Source organism: Ambystoma mexicanum, chromosome 7p, assembly GCF_040938575.1.
Source record: "Ambystoma mexicanum isolate Mex_15411 chromosome 7p, UKY_AmexF1_1, whole genome shotgun sequence".
Taxonomy (NCBI): domain Eukaryota; kingdom Metazoa; phylum Chordata; class Amphibia; order Caudata; family Ambystomatidae; genus Ambystoma; species Ambystoma mexicanum.
In genome coordinates, this window is record NC_090939.1 from 162417211 (window position 1) to 162435166 (window position 17956).

Below are 17956 nucleotides of genomic sequence, written 5' to 3' on the forward strand. Positions count from 1 at the left end.
CTGTTATACAATCGATTTGTGGTCTAAGCCTAGCATACTTCAAGGTAAGCTGATGACCTTGAATATGGGGCTAGAGGCCCAAATTCCTTCAAGGAGTATACAGGTCTTATATATCTGCTCCCTGAGTTACACACCCAGCAAATATGGAGGACCAAAAACAAAGGAAATAGCACTGAGCCACTGCTATAACTCATGCAGGGCTATAATGCTATTAGAGGTTTCAACCAATTCAAAGCAGAATGTGGGAGCTATAGGTGGGAGGATAGCTCAGGGGAAACATGTTTGTGTTGGAAGCAAAACGATGCATAGCAACTGAGGTTTGAATCCTGGCTTGCGCTTAGAAACATGTCTCTGGTATAGTGTGTTTGCAGTGATTCCATCAACCATTTAAGGTGTATGCTCTCTGACCCAACACTGTGGTAAATGGATCTGGGTCCTGTTATCCACCAGAGTTATGTTGTGGCCTTCTAGTTCCACTCTTCTATGTTGACTTTGTTAGTGTCTGTGTGTGTGAAAGGGTAGTGTGGGGGTGGGGTGGGAGGGTCAGGTAGCCTTGGGTAAGGGGGGAACCTCCTCATTAGAAAATGACACAATGTCGACATACAAGAGTTGAACTAGAACATGCTTTGTTCCCTGATTTGCCTGCGCTTTTCAATAAGTCGCAAAGGTATCGTTCACCTCTGGCTATTTGAAACCGACTCGGAGGGTCCTTATCAACCCTTCTGTGCATTTCCCTTCCCTCGGGATTGCAGCAGGCTGAGCTGCTTCTCTTGAACATTTTCTCTTACTTCAGGATGGTTTATATGGCCAATGCGTACACAGGCAGCCTATAAAGATATTAATGTGGGGCGGGCGCAGCCCACAGAAAATGCGCAGATATAGTTCGTGAATTGGGCAACCTGAACATTTGAAGAATCATGCATCTGACAATATGCATCGTTTGTCTTTTCTTCATCTTTTGAAATCCTTGCAAAATGGCTTAGCGGTTACAAAGAAGAACGGTAATGCAAGGATTGGATGGAAATAGTGTAGGAATGAAGCACTGTACTCTCGAGGGGTGTAATATTATACAAGGGTCTGTAATGACTTCTGCTCTGACGGAGTATTAGGGTGAGTAGTGGTCAAAGGACCTGCTCAGCACCCCCACACTTCTACACACCAACAGTGACCCCAATCACGCACGGAAAACAGATGTACCTGCTTCACCTCTTGGGGTAGCGCGGGCTGAGGGAATATACTCTCACGAGGGGTGTGAATGTGATCCAGTAACAACCCAAACAACAAAGTATCACAGTCCAAAATAAAGGGAATGTCCAGTCATGTTCTATTAAAATATATAGACTTTACTAAAAACACATCATCAATAACTAAACAGAAAAACACCATTCAACACTCACCCCTGTGGAAAGAGTCGAGAATATGCAAGAAGGTAAAAAGATGCCGCTCTCTGGATGAGAAGACAGGGGGGACAGCAAAACCTCTACCACAATGTTCTTCACAAATGATCTGTGGTTCAGTGAAACGGTGCACAGGTGACCTAACCAATCTCTAGGGCCCAAAGATGGACCAGGGGGGAAGTAATGGGTTAATAGTAACTTTTCGCCTGTCTTTCGCAGCTCGACAGCATCGAACCAGGATTCAAGCTGCTGTGCGAACTGATCAAACCAAGTTTGAACCAAGTTGTGTTAGCCCAAGTAGCGAGCTGGCGTCGAGTAGGTTTTAGTGCACTGGTTCAGTTCAATTTGAAGGTGGCGTTTGATGCAGGTTGAAGTGCTCACCAGGACGAGTTCTTAGCTGGTTCGAGACATACGGTAGCAGCTGGTTAGGGTCAGCGTGTGATGCTCCAGAGGTTCCAGTCAAGGTATGGGGATGGTTCAAAGCTGTGATCCTGATGTTCCAGTGTGCGGTTCAACAAAGCAGCTGTTTGATGTGGAACCAGTTCGATTAATTTTGACAACTGCTCGTTATAGTCAGCGAATGACATTCAAGCAGTTTGAGACTAATTACTGCGGAGACAGGTGCTTGTGCCTGCTCTAGCGCTTAGAAGTCTGCTATAAGGATATAGCGTTATAGTAAGTCTAATAATCCATCTTTTTTAAAACAATCAAAGCACTCTAACAAATGGGAAATTTTGTCAGCAAGCAGAATCTTAATGACATGATTTTTGTTTTGTTTTTGGCGCATAAGGTGGTGCAAAGCACCATCCCAAGTCCAAAACATTGCTACACAGAAAAGAGGGAAGGGGTTATGTATAGAGGTACATCTCATTGGCATGGCAACCTGCAACACTTGTGGCATGCATTGTGCAAACTAAAGATTGCATTTTCTTTAGTTTGCCCTCCAGTATATTTACCAATGAGTGCTTCTTTAACAAAATATGCACCAATTAGGTGGTGTGTAAGGTGCATGCCAGGTTTTTGTTTCAGGCTGTGTAGGGACACTTAAGCAGCTTTAATGCCAGGACCACTTCCCTCTAATCAATAGAAAACGAAATGCCCCGCATTAGAAACAGAAGACAGCACCAGGTAGGCCACTGTGTCAGGTACCGCTGGGTGCCCCTCGTTGATGTCTTTGCCCTCCCGGAACTTATTGCTGGAACCACTTAGGGAGTCATTCTCAAATGGGTGGAGCAGAAAATGAAAGGACAACAGCAAGGCACCCCCTGACTGCTAGACACCACCTGCCCCCCACTGCATACAGCAGTACCACCCCTCCTCTGTGCACCTCTGTATCCCCTGTTGTATATCCTTTTTGTTGTTATCTCTGAAAAGCGCTCTGTCATGCATCTGTACTGTTGTACACCTCTGTAAAGCGCGCCATTGTGTATCTGTATTGTTGTATATCTCTGTAAAGCCTCCATTGCTTCGCGTAGACAGGTCCATGCTCAATGAATACCATAACAACATAACATAATAAGGAGCATTGCTTTTACACTTCCATGTTTTGGTTGAGCTAATTTTTCTGCCTTTCCAAGGAATAGGAAGGCAGCAAAGTGAAGTTTGCATCTCCCCTTTTCTTTTCGTCTCCGTCTCGGAAGAGCACACAGCTTAACACTGGTACGAAAATGTCACGCCGGCGTAAAACCAATGGATTCCTACGGAATACGCTTTGGTTTAGAACCTGCTAAAGACCGGACTTGTTTTATTGGAACCTATTAAAAAATGCTTCCTGCAAACCGTAATTTGCGCGCAGCGTTGTTTTTTTCTCAAAAAGAGTAAAAGTGACGAGGAAAGGTGGGTTTGCCTTCATTTACTCCTCACGAATGCACTCTGCTTTTTGAGCGATCAAAGTTGCATGTACAAGCAACATGTATGTGCAATTGTTTCTTGTCCCCTGCAAGAAACCAGCATATATTCTTAAATGAACCCCATAATGTACTATTACCCAACCCAAAGGTACCTAACTTTTTTACCCCAGAAATGTTTGAGGCTATGTCTACACCAGAATAGAAAGCAGTGACATTTAGTGGCTCCATGGAAAGTCCTGGGGCCAGATTACAGAAACTTTGCACCGGTGCAAGTTGCACTAGAGCAACGTTTGCCCTATTTTTTAAAACAATTGGACAGATTAGGAAACAATTGCACCATAACAAGGGCAGTTTGGCAGGGTATAAGCACCAGGACAAAAATTGCCCTCTGTCAAAAAAGATTCTTGTTCACTGCACTAATGTAACAGGGCAAAGTTTGATATGCGGGTTGCAAGTTCGAATACCAGCAAGGTTGACAGCCTTTCATCCGTCTGAGGTCATTAAAGTGAGTACCAATTTCGATTGGGTAATAATAATGTATGTAACCATGTGCTATGTAAAGCGCTTTGGATCAAAGTGCTATATAATTATCAAATTATTATTATTATTATAATTGTTAGTTAATGGCAACCTGGAAGCACAATGAGCACACCTTTCTACACACCTCTCTCAATAGGGCACCAATGATGGAAAACCACTTACGTTGGTCATCAGTTTCGTCTGATGCTTTGGACAAGCCAATGACAAGAGCAGCTGCCAGCATCAACAGTGTCTTCTGTGCCATGGTGCTGCCTGGATCTCTGTCACGAGCGAGCAGTGACAGGCTGTGATAGACAGGAGTGCCGGAGGAGCACTGCTTTATACATCTGCCCTGTTTGTTTTAAATATTTGGGGAATTATTAGTCAAGGAGGATATTTGTACGGTTTCTGTAACACCCATAATTAAGGTATGGCTACAAAAGGATCTTGTGCAACCCGGGGATCGTTTCAATCAGTTATCGCGAGAGTTGTCTACGTAGGTCAGGTGCCACTGTTTGCTTAAGAACAGCTTGCACTAATGGCCTGCTCCAGATCGACCAAGGAGCCAGGGACTCATCTGTTATCTGCTTAGGAGGGACTACACTAAAAGATACTTGATTCTATTATATACATATTTGCTAAGGATTAAAACACAAGTTATTGTCACCTCATATCTTAGGCCCATTCATGCAAACAGGGGTGTGCTCTACACATGGGTAGTGCAAGATATCCATGTGACTAGTTGGAACCACAGCTTGTAAGTTTGCCTCTGCCCTCTCCTTCATTTTCACTGAGGACGCAGCACTGATTACAAGGTTAATGGTTATGGTAAAATGTCAGGTATTTCAGAATACTGCAGGTTTTACCTCTGCATATATTGTGTAGTTGTTACCAAAACTGTTTTTTTTCAGTCTGATTATGTGTGGAGGAACTGTACTCCACACACAAGCATTAGTACATGAGGTTTTCACCATGCAATATTACCGTATGTGGTAATAACGCCTATGCCCAATGGAGTCCTATGGGCTTCAAAATGGGGAAAAGTAGAAGGGTTTTGAAACATGGGAACTGGAACCTTCAAGTGACTGCCTGCTTACCACGTGTGGTAACAACAAACTTGTTGGGCAGTATTAACATGGGTAACACTGCCAGAATTGTGTTCGGGCCTTTACACGTGTTACATTGTTGGGCATTTGTATAGCACCTTTCACCATTGATATGGTCACAGTGCGCTGTGGGTTGAACGTCCTCCTGGACCGTAGTCCAGGTCAGTGGAGAAGCTAGGGTGGTAAGTAGAGCCTGTGTGCACTCACTATGTGTGCAGCTAGACCGAATTAGAATGTTTCCTATATTTGTGTTACAAAGAACCAACCCTCTACCTTGGTCGCACCATGCTGAATATGGGCAGGCAAAGCTGCGAATCAAGGGGTCACCTATAAGTGGACAATGGGCCTCATTACAATAGTGGCGCTAAGGCAACAACAGCGCTGTTGTTACCATGCCGCCACATTACGAGTTCTGCTCGCGGGTGTCGCTCCGCATGCCTGGTCACACCAGGCATGCAGAGTGCCACCCGTGAGCAGAACTGGATGGTAGCAATGGTACCGTTATGAACAGTTTCACTGCTACCATCCTCCTCTTTCCCATTGAGCCCTATGGGGGCTCAAATGGGAATGGGGACGTAGCGGCTCCGGGTCCCGTGCAAGGGGAAATACCGGGCGCGCCGAGGTCAGAATGGCCCGGTAATTCCCCTTTTGTGGGACCCGGAGCCGGACCTGAGTTTGGTGATAGCCATGACGGTAGAAACGGCATGGCTACCTCCAACCTCGTAATGAGGCCCAATGTCTGGTGTGATCATTCTACTACTTAGAGGGGTTTACTCGCTCTCCCTGGCAATGCCAGCTATTCTCATTGCGCAGACTAAGAGCTGACCCGTCCTAGTGAAAGTCCTTGAGGGATACAGCTCGACCTTCTGCTTCCCTCCACCTGTAATGCAATGGATTCTTCCATCGACACAGGTCAGGTGATCTGGCCTTTAAACAGGCCCTAGTGGTACCTTTAGTAAAGTAGCCCTCTTAAGATCCTGAGAGCACAGCAAACTAGTGCTGCATCGCAATATTGCCCTCCTCCCAGGTTTTTTTGAGAATTCCGAGATTTTGCAAAGCTCAGGCTGGGGGGATGCTCTTTCTCAGTTCTGGCCCCTACTTTGTGGAACTCTCTGCCTGTGTCCCTTTGAGACATTGCTGATCACTTGCAGTTTCGTAAGACTCTGAAAGCGTGTAATTTCTTATTTTCGGGCCACCTGGACAGTTCCTGCTCTCCTAGCTGTGTTTTAGTGCCTTGATGCCTTGTGGCCGTAGTTCACACTTACAAGTCCCCATACCATACCATACCTAGCAATTACTGTTAGGGAGAATTCTCCAGAATGGCTAATTTCCCTTACCTACTGAGTCCCTCAGCAGCTTTGCTGGATTTCTAGGATTTATTTGTTTCACCTGGTAAGAGTGTGAGCCTTTATTCCCACTCTTACATGTGTTTTGCTGTGTGTGTTTAACATGTTTGTGTTCATAGACTGTGGAGCTTCACCTACTCCATAGGCATCATCTTTTTACTGTGTGTTACACAGCACCTTTAGAGCAGCGACACAGGGTTGTCTTTTTCAGACTTCCCACTTTTAAACTCCATTTTCTGGGACTGACTACCGTCTCCCAGAACCTGTAAAGTTGCCATTGACTTTATTAGTCTTTTTAAAAGCACAGACCCAGTACAAACTATCTTACATAGAGTACTGGAAAGGGTTAATAGTTATTCCTTTTTGTCTGTCTCTCATGGAACATTTTTTCATTCCCCTTTCTTCCTTAGGTGCCTGAATGTCTGAGGGGGACAGGATGTGAGGGAGGGGTTTGAGACTCCCTTCACAGGGTCTCCTTGGAGACCCATGTTGCACTCTGTATGATTGGCTGTGGTGACTGTCCCGCCAGGACAGCCACCCTGCTGTGTGATTGACAGCCAGGCTGTGTGAATGGGGAAAAACTGCATAAAAAGCAGGTCTCTGGGACTTGGAAGGCAGCATCGCCACTGGATCGAGAGAACCCAAAGAGAAGCTGAAAGAAGAAGACCACTACCACGACTGAACCTCCCGGTGAAGCCCTGCTACGGGTCTGAATCTCCAAACCTCGACAACAGAGAAGATCTGCAAGGAATCTTCTTCCCTTGAGCTTGTGGGACCAACCAGTTCACCAAACACCAAGCAAGGCCTCCCTCTCCTGGTCGAATTTGCTGTGCACAGCTGCAGTGAACCGGATAGCCAGGAGGACTGGACCATTTTCGGGTTTTAAGGAGCACCCCTTTTATTTGTTGCTTTGCTCTGTTGCTGGTTTCTTCCCTGGGCGGTCCGACAGTCACTTCTGGAACCGTGAGACTGCAGGATCTGCCATGAACTACTGCCTCAGCTACAGCCTTCTTCTTCATTTAAGGTACTGTTCTAATCCAGTTGTTTGTTCCATCCGACAGCAGTGAATAACTTTTCCTTCAACCAACTTCATTTCGAACTCTTGGCAAAGACTTAACCACGAACTACTCTGAACTGTGTGATCCTCTGCAAAGACTCCGAACCATTAACATTGGACCAGGCCTATTGATTTGAATCCTCATTGTAGCAAGCCTTTTCTAGATTGCCCTGCCTACTTACTTGTTGGTGCTGTTTAATTTTGTATAACCTTGCCTTTCCCCCCCTTTGAAATTGCTGGAGTCCCATTTTGCTCACACCTCATTTTGAGGATAACTTGTTCAGAATTGATTGAGTGTTGTGTAGCATATTAAGAGTGTGATTTTTCTGCTGCTTTATTTAGTGAACTGTGTTAATAAATGTATATTCTTTTACTCAGAAACTTTGAGTCAGTGTTTGTTTGAACCATAGTAATTGGTGTCCTTTGTGTAAGTATTGATACTGCTCACTTTACTCATGAGATAGGTCTGGCTGCTCAGCCATCACTACCACTTTACTGTGTAGTAGAGGCTTGTACCAAAGGTGAATTTGTACTGTCACTTGTAGTCTTAATTGTGTGTGGTGTTCCCAAAGGGTACTGCATATGATTCTGCCTAACAATTATCAGTTTGATTTTAGTGATAAAAATGGAGCATTTCGCGAATACTCCATATTTAACTGCTCTGCCAAACTGCGGCTCTGACAAAACCTGCTTTTTTTGTGGAGGGGACTTTCTACAAACGAAAGCAGCACTGCATCCGTTATCACTGCATTAGGTCATCCCACATGCAGTAATGTGGCATTTCTGTATGGAGCCCTCGAGGAATCCAAAACGAGTGATAACTGAAGGGTTCACATGGCTCTGAATCATGCAGACCCTGCATGTTACTGCATGATCACCATATACAGTAAGAGTAGTACCGTTTGGAGGTATTAATAGAGGTAATGCAACGTGAATGGTGGTGGTATCTCGTCCTTGATCCAACTGGACGTGACAGTTGCTGTTGGCACTGCTGGTTACCCAGGGCTTGGGCATGCACTGTGGGAGGCTGGCATCCAGGGCACTGCACAAGCCTGGATGAAATCCTTTCGGTCAAATAGATCCACTGATGCCATTTCGGAGTAGCCAGAGGTAGCAGCTGCTAACCCTGACAAAGTCATTGCTACCCCTGGCAGTGCCTCTGCGACCCCTGGTGAAAGAGGCATTGTCAGTAACAGGTACAAATCTTTAGCCCTCATAAGCATCCGATTCAATAAAGAAAAACAGCATGATCTTATTATTATTATTATTTTTTAAATTTGTGATATTGTTCGGTAAAACTTTTCACAAAACAATAAACCACAATTCTTTCACAATGAAACAATTACATTTAAGCACAGAAAAAAGAAAGAAAGTCAGATAACATATACAATAAAAAAGAAACATACATACAATACAACATATAAAGTTTTCCCTGCAAACAAAGAACACATTGGCTGTCCCAACGTCCAACAAAAGATAAAACAGAAGTCAATAATCACCCAATATTTTCAAATTCTTAAGTTCAAACCAGATGTACCAGAGCCAATTCCTTCTCAAACGCCAACCACACATAGGAAAGAGCAATAGCCCTAGACATACTACAACCAGAGATGCCATTCTGCCAAAGTAGGTCACTCTGAATGTCTAGAAAGCCTTCTGCACAATGCCGGTAATATCTCATGTAATACATGTACATTCCTCTGCAGAAGGTTAACGTATGTCTAAGTGTCTCTATCACGCCAAGATCTTTACTAAGATGGCAGGTCTGCTCATCTTTAGGCATTCCCATCCATGCTTCTGTTATCTCCAACACCAGATGTTTGTTTAGTCGTATGTTCAGAAATATCCTTCGAAGCTTAGATGAAGGAAACTGCTAAACGTATTTCTGTGTCGATACATAAAGTATAGACCAACATAGTTGCTCAAGGATGGTAGGCAGCCCGCGTGGTCATGATTATTGGCCCAAATTCATAGTTGTGAATAGGTTCAAAAGGACACCTTGATTCTCTCGCCAGTCTGGAGTCCATTCGATCTGTTAAAAAAATCTCACATTCTTCTTTTCAAACTCTGATAGAGAGGAAAGAATAGAATTCCCCTCTGCACATCTCATTTTTAAATAGATATTAATATGGTGCTTAATAAAGATATGCCGAGCTCAATGTGAATCACTTGTATAGGGGTCGGTTTAGATAACCCCAAATTATTTCACCAAATATACTCCTCTAATCGCACCTCCCAACCAACAGAGTCAATATATGAACATTCCAGGGCGTATCCGATGCTCGATACCAACTTCTGTCGGTATATCGAGATCACAGCAGCTAAGCTGTAGCCCACTTTGTTGGTTACAATTTCTTTACTAGAGAGCATCATGGCGATTGCTCTGGAATGTCGCTTTTTAAACAAACCCTGTTTCTTTTTTTCGTTGGTCACCTCATAGCCAAATACCGATAGCACGGGACAGAATACATAATGTGACCTGGTGTAGTTATGTCTTTGAATTATCCCTTGACTCCCCCAAATCTCACGACCATTAGATTTATCAAAGTTAATGTGAAGATCCTTTGCTTTTGCATAGGCAACTAATGCAGATGCACTCCTGCTAATAGCTGTACAGGTAGAGTCAAAGATTTCCAAATCATCGGCGTAAACCAAATATGGGATTCTTTCCCTCCATTGTTTCGGAGCAAAGTTACGGACGTCCCTCAGGCAATTACCTACGTCAGCCCAGAAAAGGTTGAACAAAACAGGGGTTAGGACACAACCCTGATTTACACCCTTCTGATGTTAATTGGGGCCGATAGCACCTCCGAACTGTCCAACCTCACTCGTGCCATTGTATTTTCATATAACAATTGACATGCATGCAACAGGCGGACAGGCATTCCCACATCTTTTAACTTTGTCCACAGTTTCACACTGTCAAGCATATCAAAAGCTGTGGCGAAATCAATAAAAAGGATGGAGAGGAATTGTACCCAGCTTGCCGAATGAGAGAATTCACTATGAATATGTTATGAGTGCAAGATAAACCCCTCCGAAAAGCAGTCTGAAAGCGGGTTTGGATCTTTCCATTAGAGATCCATTTCTTGATGTTTCTGGGAATAGAGGTGGCAAAGGTTTTACTCAGACCATCCAGTAAGGACAATGGTCGATAATTTCTTGGGTCATCTCGATTGCCGTTTTTAAAGACTGGAATAATATACGAGTGCATCCACGAGGAGAGTATACGTTCTGTATCCACAATACTTTCAAAGAGCGGACTTAAAATATCTGCCCACAGCTCAGGGTTGGCGTGCATAACCATATTGCAAACCCCATCTAGGCCTGGGGTTCTAGATTGTTTTAAATTCTTAATTTAGAAAATGTGTTATTTACTATACGCTGATGACCATGTATTACTATCTCAAACACTCCCGTAGGCTTACAACATATGCTAAAAATCCTCAACACTTACGTTAAGAAGAATAACCTTGTGATAAACACTGACAAGTCGCAAGTCATGGTCTGTAGACCAAACTGTAGAATCAAGGAGCGGTCTTATAAGTGGAAATTGGAGCATGTGGATCTTATAAAGGTTTATCAGTATAAGTATTTGGGTGTCACAATAACAGACTCGATCAAATGTGAGACGAGCAAAATAGAATTGCAAAGTAAACTGGAGACTCTCATTTCCCAAGCCAAAATACTAACACGGAAATTTGGCAAATTCTCACTCAAACAGATAGTCCTATTTTACCAACAAAAGGTGATCCCATCTCTAACTTATGGGGCTGAAGCTAATATCCCCAAAGGCCAATACTGGTGGGATAAATGTGAATCTCGATTCTGGAAACAAATATGATGTCTTCCTAACTGCACACCTCTCCCATTGATACGTTTTGAAGTTGGGCTGATTTCTCTACATGCACATGTGCTATGGAAAATGGCAGCCTTCCTAAGGAAGTCCCTGTTGAGTCTCAATTCTCTGAATACTCTGGGTGTAGTAGCCCAATATGTATTATCTTTGCAACACATGCTCCCGAAAACATGGCTTAAGTGTACTATAAATGCCTTGGCGGATGCAGCTGTTGGTTTAGATTTGTTATTACAAAATCCTGATCGTGCTAAAATGAAAATGTATCAGCATGATTGGATCATGAATCGAACGTGATGCTTGACATATAAGGATTTTATCTCCGTTTTGTTTGGGCACAAAAAGTTCTGAGTTATGGCTGATTATCTAGCTAAGTGTCCGTCCCCTCAAATACGATCTCAATATCTGCGATTCAGCCTGAAACTTTGACCAACGCAAGATGTTTTGGCGAGAAGAAAACGTATTGTCGTTTCTGCAAAAACCTTACAGTGAAAGAAACACTCCAACATTGCATTGCAAAATGTCCGGCTCTAAAGGTTAAAAGAGAAATGTATTTTAAGAATCTTATTGTGAATCATTGTTATATGGATCCAGATGAAACTTGGTATTGTGTTTGGTATTGTATTTTCACCAGTATGAAATTAGCTGTTCGAGTTGCAATAGCTCAATATCTAGAATCCCTGTTTCAGAAGTTACCAAAGTAGCTTAATCAAGTATAATAAATGGTACTACCGGGGAAGTAATCTAGATATAAATTGTTGTAAATTTCAATGAATTTCTGAAATTATTTGTTGATCTAAATGTATAGTGTAAATATGTGTTTAATAATGTTTTATTTTTATTATTTCTTTGAATTGTATTTGAATTGAATTTATATTTGAAAGGTTGAATCTATCAACCAACTAAATAAAAAATAAAAAATGTCTTAATTATCAGTATTAAGTTCTCTTTACCTACATCGATTTCCACCGTTGCCCTTTTAATAGTCATGGGGGTAGGAGGGACATGCCTTACATTCAAAACAAAAAAAACATTTCCCATTGCTCCGCCGAGATTGTATTGATTAATGCTCTCCAAAAAAATATCCTTATTGTAAAATACTGCCATAGATATTTGCTGTTGTTATTATTTAATGCCTCAGAGAGGGTCTGCCATTAAGAATGAATATTGGACATTTAAGGGTCAATTCATAGAATTCAGGGCAGAAGTAGTGCATGCGCCTGGTGCAGAGAGGGAGCGTGTACCACGCGTGTGCCAGGTGCAGCGCAAAACAGCATTTTGGCGCACCGTGTATTCTTGGATTTCCCAAGCCATTTACAGCCGTGGCGCAGCAAAAATCCAGCAGAGCCAGTAACACCCCCAAGAACTCCCTTGTGCCAGAAAAAGACATATAAATCCCCAATATCGTGCAAAGGGCCGTGTTAACCTTGGACCAGCATACAGCCCCCTACACCGTATTTGTGTGAAAACCAGAGCGTACCCCGCTCGCGGCAGCCAAATCACATGAAAAGGGCCTTGCGAAACCCTGCGAAATTTCGTTCGAGGCTGGCGCAAGCAAAATCACGTGAAAATCTGCTTGTGCACCCCCTTAATTACACGTACCCCACTCGCGCCAGCCAAAACGTGTGAAAACCTACCCATGCATCCCCTTGAATACGCGTACTCAGCTCGCGCCATCCAAATTGCGTGAAAAAGGCCTACCATAACCCCTTCAATAAGAGTACCCCGCTCGCGCCAGTCAAAATGTGTGAAAACTCCACGCGCACCCCCTTTAATACGGGGAACCTGCTCGTGCCAGCCAAAACGGTGAAAACTCCACACGCACCCCGTGAATTCACATAACCCTGCAGGCAGACCACACCCCAAGGGTCCCCCATCACCCATGACCATGGCCGCAGGCAGCCCATACCACAAGGGGCCCCCATCACCCGTGACCACGGCCGCAGACAGCCCACACCACAAGGGTCCCCCATCACCCGTAGCCATGGCCGCAGGCAGCCCACACCACAAGTGCCCCCATCACGCTTTACCATGGCCGCAGGCAGCCCACACCACAAGGGTCCCACCATCACCCGTGACCATGGCCGCAAGCAGCCCACACCACAAGGGTCCCCCCATCACCCGTGACCATGTCCGCGGGCAGCCCACACCACAAGGGTCCCCCCATCACCCGTGACCTTGGCCGCAGGCACCCCACACCACAAGGGCCCTCCATCACCCGTGACCATGGCCGCAGGCAGCCCACACCACAAGGGACCCCCCATCACCCGTGACCATGGCCGCAGTCAGCCCACACCACAAGGGCCGCCCCATCACTCGTGACCAAGGCCACAGGCAGCCCACACCACAAGGCGCCCCCATCACCTGTGACCATGGCTGCAGGCAGCCCACACCACACGGAACCCCCCATCATCCGTGACCATGGCCGACGGAAGCCCACACCACTAGAGCCCCCCCATCACCCGTGACCATGGCCGCAGGCAGCCCACACCACAAGTGATCCTCACATCACCTGTGACCATGGCCGCAGGCAGCCCACATGGCTACATACACTGCATGCAGGCCCCGACTCATGTACCCCACCAATGATGGCAACCTGCAAACAGGCCCCAACTCATGTCCCCCCACCAGTGACGGCAACCTGCAAGCAGGCCACGACTCATGTCCCCCCACCAGTGACGGCAACCTGCAAGCAGGCCCCAAATCATGTCCCTCCACCAGTAACAGGAACCTGCAAGGAGGCCCCGACTCATGTCTCCCCACCAGTGATGGCAACCTGCAAGCAGGCCCCGACTCATGTCGCCCCAACAAACACATTGTCACAACTTACAATCATGTAGCAAATGTCCACCCAAATGCCACACCACGCTGACCCCTCCACCCCACAGTGCAATTTCACACCCATCCATTGTCTCCATTTCCCAGTACAGGCCCCATGGCATGTCATTGACAAAAGCACACAAGCATACACCCAAAGACATGCCCAACATGGCCACACAGCAGTGACACATGACTGAGCCAATGACGACTGACACATGCACCAAACAAATGAGAGCAGACAACACTAAAATAGGACAGAATGGAAATGTATTAATAAAAATAAAAATTGACCAAATGAAAATCAAACATGACAATGAACAAGAAATGAATGTAAATCAAAATGAAATGCAAATTCCAAAGGAACATGAAATCCAAAAAGTGAAAATCCTGAAACTGGTCCTTGTCCTTGTCCCAAGTCATATTAGTACATCCAAACGTAAACCAAAAACACCATTACTCCATGTGTAAAAAAAATAATAATAATATACACAATAGTCCAACTATACACAAGGAAAGTTTGATAGGTCCATGATCCCAAAGCAAGAAGAATCCTGCCAAAAAGCCTTATAAAAAACAAACTATGTACAAAAAGTGGAGCAATGTCCATGGACTCCAAAGAAAAAGAAAGGAAACCTAACACTAAAGAACTATTTACAATGGCGGCGGGCTAGTCCTACGGCTCACCGATGTTACCAAGAGTTTTGGCCAGGGCGTCATCGAACTCCGTGTCTATAGCCGGAGGCGGCACCGTGCTCTATCCTCGAGGGCTCGCAGGGACTTTGCCATGCTCTCCACCAACTCTGCGCCTATTTGCCGGCCCATCCGCTGCCACACGGAAGACACACTTTGTCCTGGGTCCTCCTGCCCTTTGGCTGATGCCTGCCCCAGTGATGTAGTTGTCCCCGAGTCCTGATGCCTCCTACGTCGAGCCTGCTGCTGCCTTGATGCCATCCACCTGTGGCCCCCCGACTGCCTCCGGGAAGGAGGCAACCGCAGAGGCCGTCGTGCACGTGCCCTGCCCCACGGTGCCCTCCATTGCCAGGGGTCCTGTTGCTGGGGTGACCACTTCTGCTGATTATGGAGCCATTATGATCAGCCATTTTGATCTTCAGAAGCTTCCCATTGAATCCAAGACTTGCAAGTTTAGCTACAGTTCACTCTAATGATCAGGTCAAAGAATTGTGAAAAATGAAAACAAAGTTGCTAAGGGCATATTTTTCGTGGTTTTATGTGGTTGTGAATAAATAAATTACTTTGTGGTAATTTACTACGATTTATTTTCATTGTTTACTTTTAAAGGGTGGGAGCATTAACCTCCTCCTCCTCCACTAGCATCTTAGAATGTTCTTCATATTGCACTTGTCCATCTTCATTTACTGATGTTCACCCTCCTGCACTCATGTTTCTTTGCGATTTTGATAGATTGGACCTTCACAATGTATTTGATGGATTTTGCTCATGAAATTGCTCTTGCAGCATTAGGTGAAGGGGCTGTACCCTTGCAGAATTAATAATCCTATGTGTATAATCCTCTAATGATGTCTGGTATTGGGGACTCAACATGAACACAGACCCCCTCAAACATACTGCCTTAACCTGAGGCCCATCGCCTGCTCTTCTAAAATTCTGCAAGCCGTCAAAACCCAGAGAGGCTCCTCTTATTTGGGAGAGAAAACATTACCTTCTGAAATACAAAAAACACTTTAACATTAGCGTGAGCATTGTATAAAAAGATGTGAGTACAAGCCCATTGTGCATATCGTACTTTGTGATTTGGTCATGCAACTCTTTTATCACAGACATGTTTATCAAATACAAAGATATATGGTTGTTCCTATGTTTCTAAAATGCTGTTTGATTGTATGCAAAGCAGTCATGAACCCACATTGGTGCTGCTTCCACTTTTTCTATTTATCATAATTGTATAAAGATTGGGCGTGTGACAGGTTGTACATCTTGAATTGATAACCGTCCATCAGAAAATAATGTTTGTGCTTGTTATAGGTTTGGATAATGTGCTTTACTCAGTAAGTCAAGTGTAACACTCCTATTATGACTACAACATACGATTGAAGTGATCATTAAAAATGAAGATTCTAAAATGTTAAAAAAGAGACAGTTTACAATGTTAGTGCATTTAAATAATTTCGAACCCGCAGATATTACCTGTGTCCTCTTCTACTCCCCAATCATGGACAATACGTCCTCAGTGCGATGCTGACATTCCTTCGGGATATGGGTGATGCCAATGTATATCTCCAAATATGAAGTTAGTCCCTACTTAAGGGGATGTCTTTGTGGCAGATGCTCTCATTCTGTCCTTCAAGATGTGCTTCTTTATTCTCTACTCCCACTACCGTCAGCAGCATCTGTAGTGATTCTTCCAAATGGCACCTGGCAACGCTCGGAGAGAGAGAGAAGGACTGAAAACTAGGAATCATGTTCCATTACCTGGCAGTCTCAGGGAGGTCAGTAAGCATCCTAGGGGGCCCAATTAGTTATTTTCTCCTGTCCTCTATTGAAGGACCCTTGGTGGCTTACATACAAATTCCTGAAAAAGTATGAAACCTCAAGGCGTCTCGAAACACTCCACTTCAGATGGTTCGAGTTTACCTCAAACTGGTTCATGCATGATTTTTGATGGGGATATGTTAATGTTAATAAATGCCTTTTACATGGATGGAATACCTCTTTCTCTCTTCCCTTCATGGTGCACTAGGGTGATCATTAGGTTAGAAGGCACAGCTTCATGACCTACCGGCATGTGGATGCCTGCAAGCCAGATCTTGGTTTTGAAGAATAGGTCATGCATGTTCAGATTTAACATGCTTTGATGAACACATAGCTAGTCCTCTTCTCTTTTTCGTTTCCTGTGTAGTGTCTTGTAGGGTGTCTTGTTGCAGAGCTTGCAAGGTTGATCCATTTTGCTTGCCTGCTCAGGCAAGCAGTGTCACCAATAATGTTTTGCCTTTGGTGTGTTCCTTTTAGATTCCGTTACATTCGTTTATGGGAGTTTTCTTACCTGGATTTCAGACTTGGGGTGTTGGCATTAGGGTTAGAGAAGTTGTGCCCTTCTTTTTATGGCTGGTCGATCAGCCTCTTTTGGGGGGTGGAATTCTAATATTGTTGAGGTTGACCAATGTCTGCACGTCTGCATGCTGATGATAGTGGAGTTCATCAGTTATGGTGAAAGACATACAAGACACATTTGGATTCAGCATATAGTTTAGGAGACTTACATGAAGTTGATATGGTTCACTACCATCGTCTGCTACCAAGACCCACTTTAACCTCTAAAGAACATGGTTTACCTAATCTTACAAGGATATGGGGAATTGTTTGTGGTAGAGTTTATTTTCCTGTTTCTTATTTGGGCTTCAGAAAAGATGTGGGTGCATAACTCCATTGAGGTATCTTTGTGTTTCAGCAGATTAAATAGCAAATTATTTATTTTATAGTGGCGTTTCTCATCTTCTAAGCAACAATGGCCCTCATTACGACCCTGGCGGAAAGTGACTGACCGGACCGCCACAGCGTAAATAGCGTTTCCGCCATTGCAAGAAGGAGCAAAGTGCGGCCCATTCCGACCCATCGGGCACGAGCACCACGGCATGGCGGAAGTGCAAAGTCCGCGATGGCGGAAATGACCCCAAAACGGCCCACACCGCCGCCGTACGGCGCCCTAGGTGCAATACCGCCACCCATCACAGCGGACACCGCAGTGTGCGCCTACCGTAAAGTACGGTGACCGGAAATATACGGAAACGGAAGTTAAAACACGGGCCCGGAACGGGAAACAACCCGCCGTACACCTATAAAACCACTAAAACCACACAACCACTAAAATCACCACCCTGAGACACAACCCAACCCGTCATCCACCCTAGCGAAACCAAGAAAAATGGGAAAAGTTGCGAAGAAAGCGTGCGACCGCAAGCGGCAGGTCCACTTCTCCCGTGAGGAACTCACCGTGCTAACAGAGACCCTCCAGGAGAATGCTGCCGT

At 44.8% G+C, this 17956-nt stretch overlaps 1 protein-coding gene and 1 long non-coding RNA gene across 2 annotated transcripts in view; one reads left to right on the forward strand and one right to left on the reverse strand.

Annotated features, from left to right (window-relative positions):
• LOC138525781 (putative gastrointestinal growth factor xP4) overlaps positions 1-4081 on the reverse strand; it is a 47285-nt gene extending 43204 nt beyond the window's left edge. The window contains exon 1 of the mRNA XM_069635989.1: positions 3950-4081. Within this exon, the coding sequence (XP_069492090.1) occupies positions 3950-4031 (82 nt within the window). The 5' untranslated portion in view covers positions 4032-4081. The remainder of the gene's footprint in view (positions 1-3949) is intronic.
• The window catches only part of LOC138525785 (uncharacterized), a 62761-nt gene that overhangs the window by 30720 nt on the left and 14085 nt on the right, over positions 1-17956 (forward strand). The gene's annotated exons all lie outside the window — the stretch shown is intronic.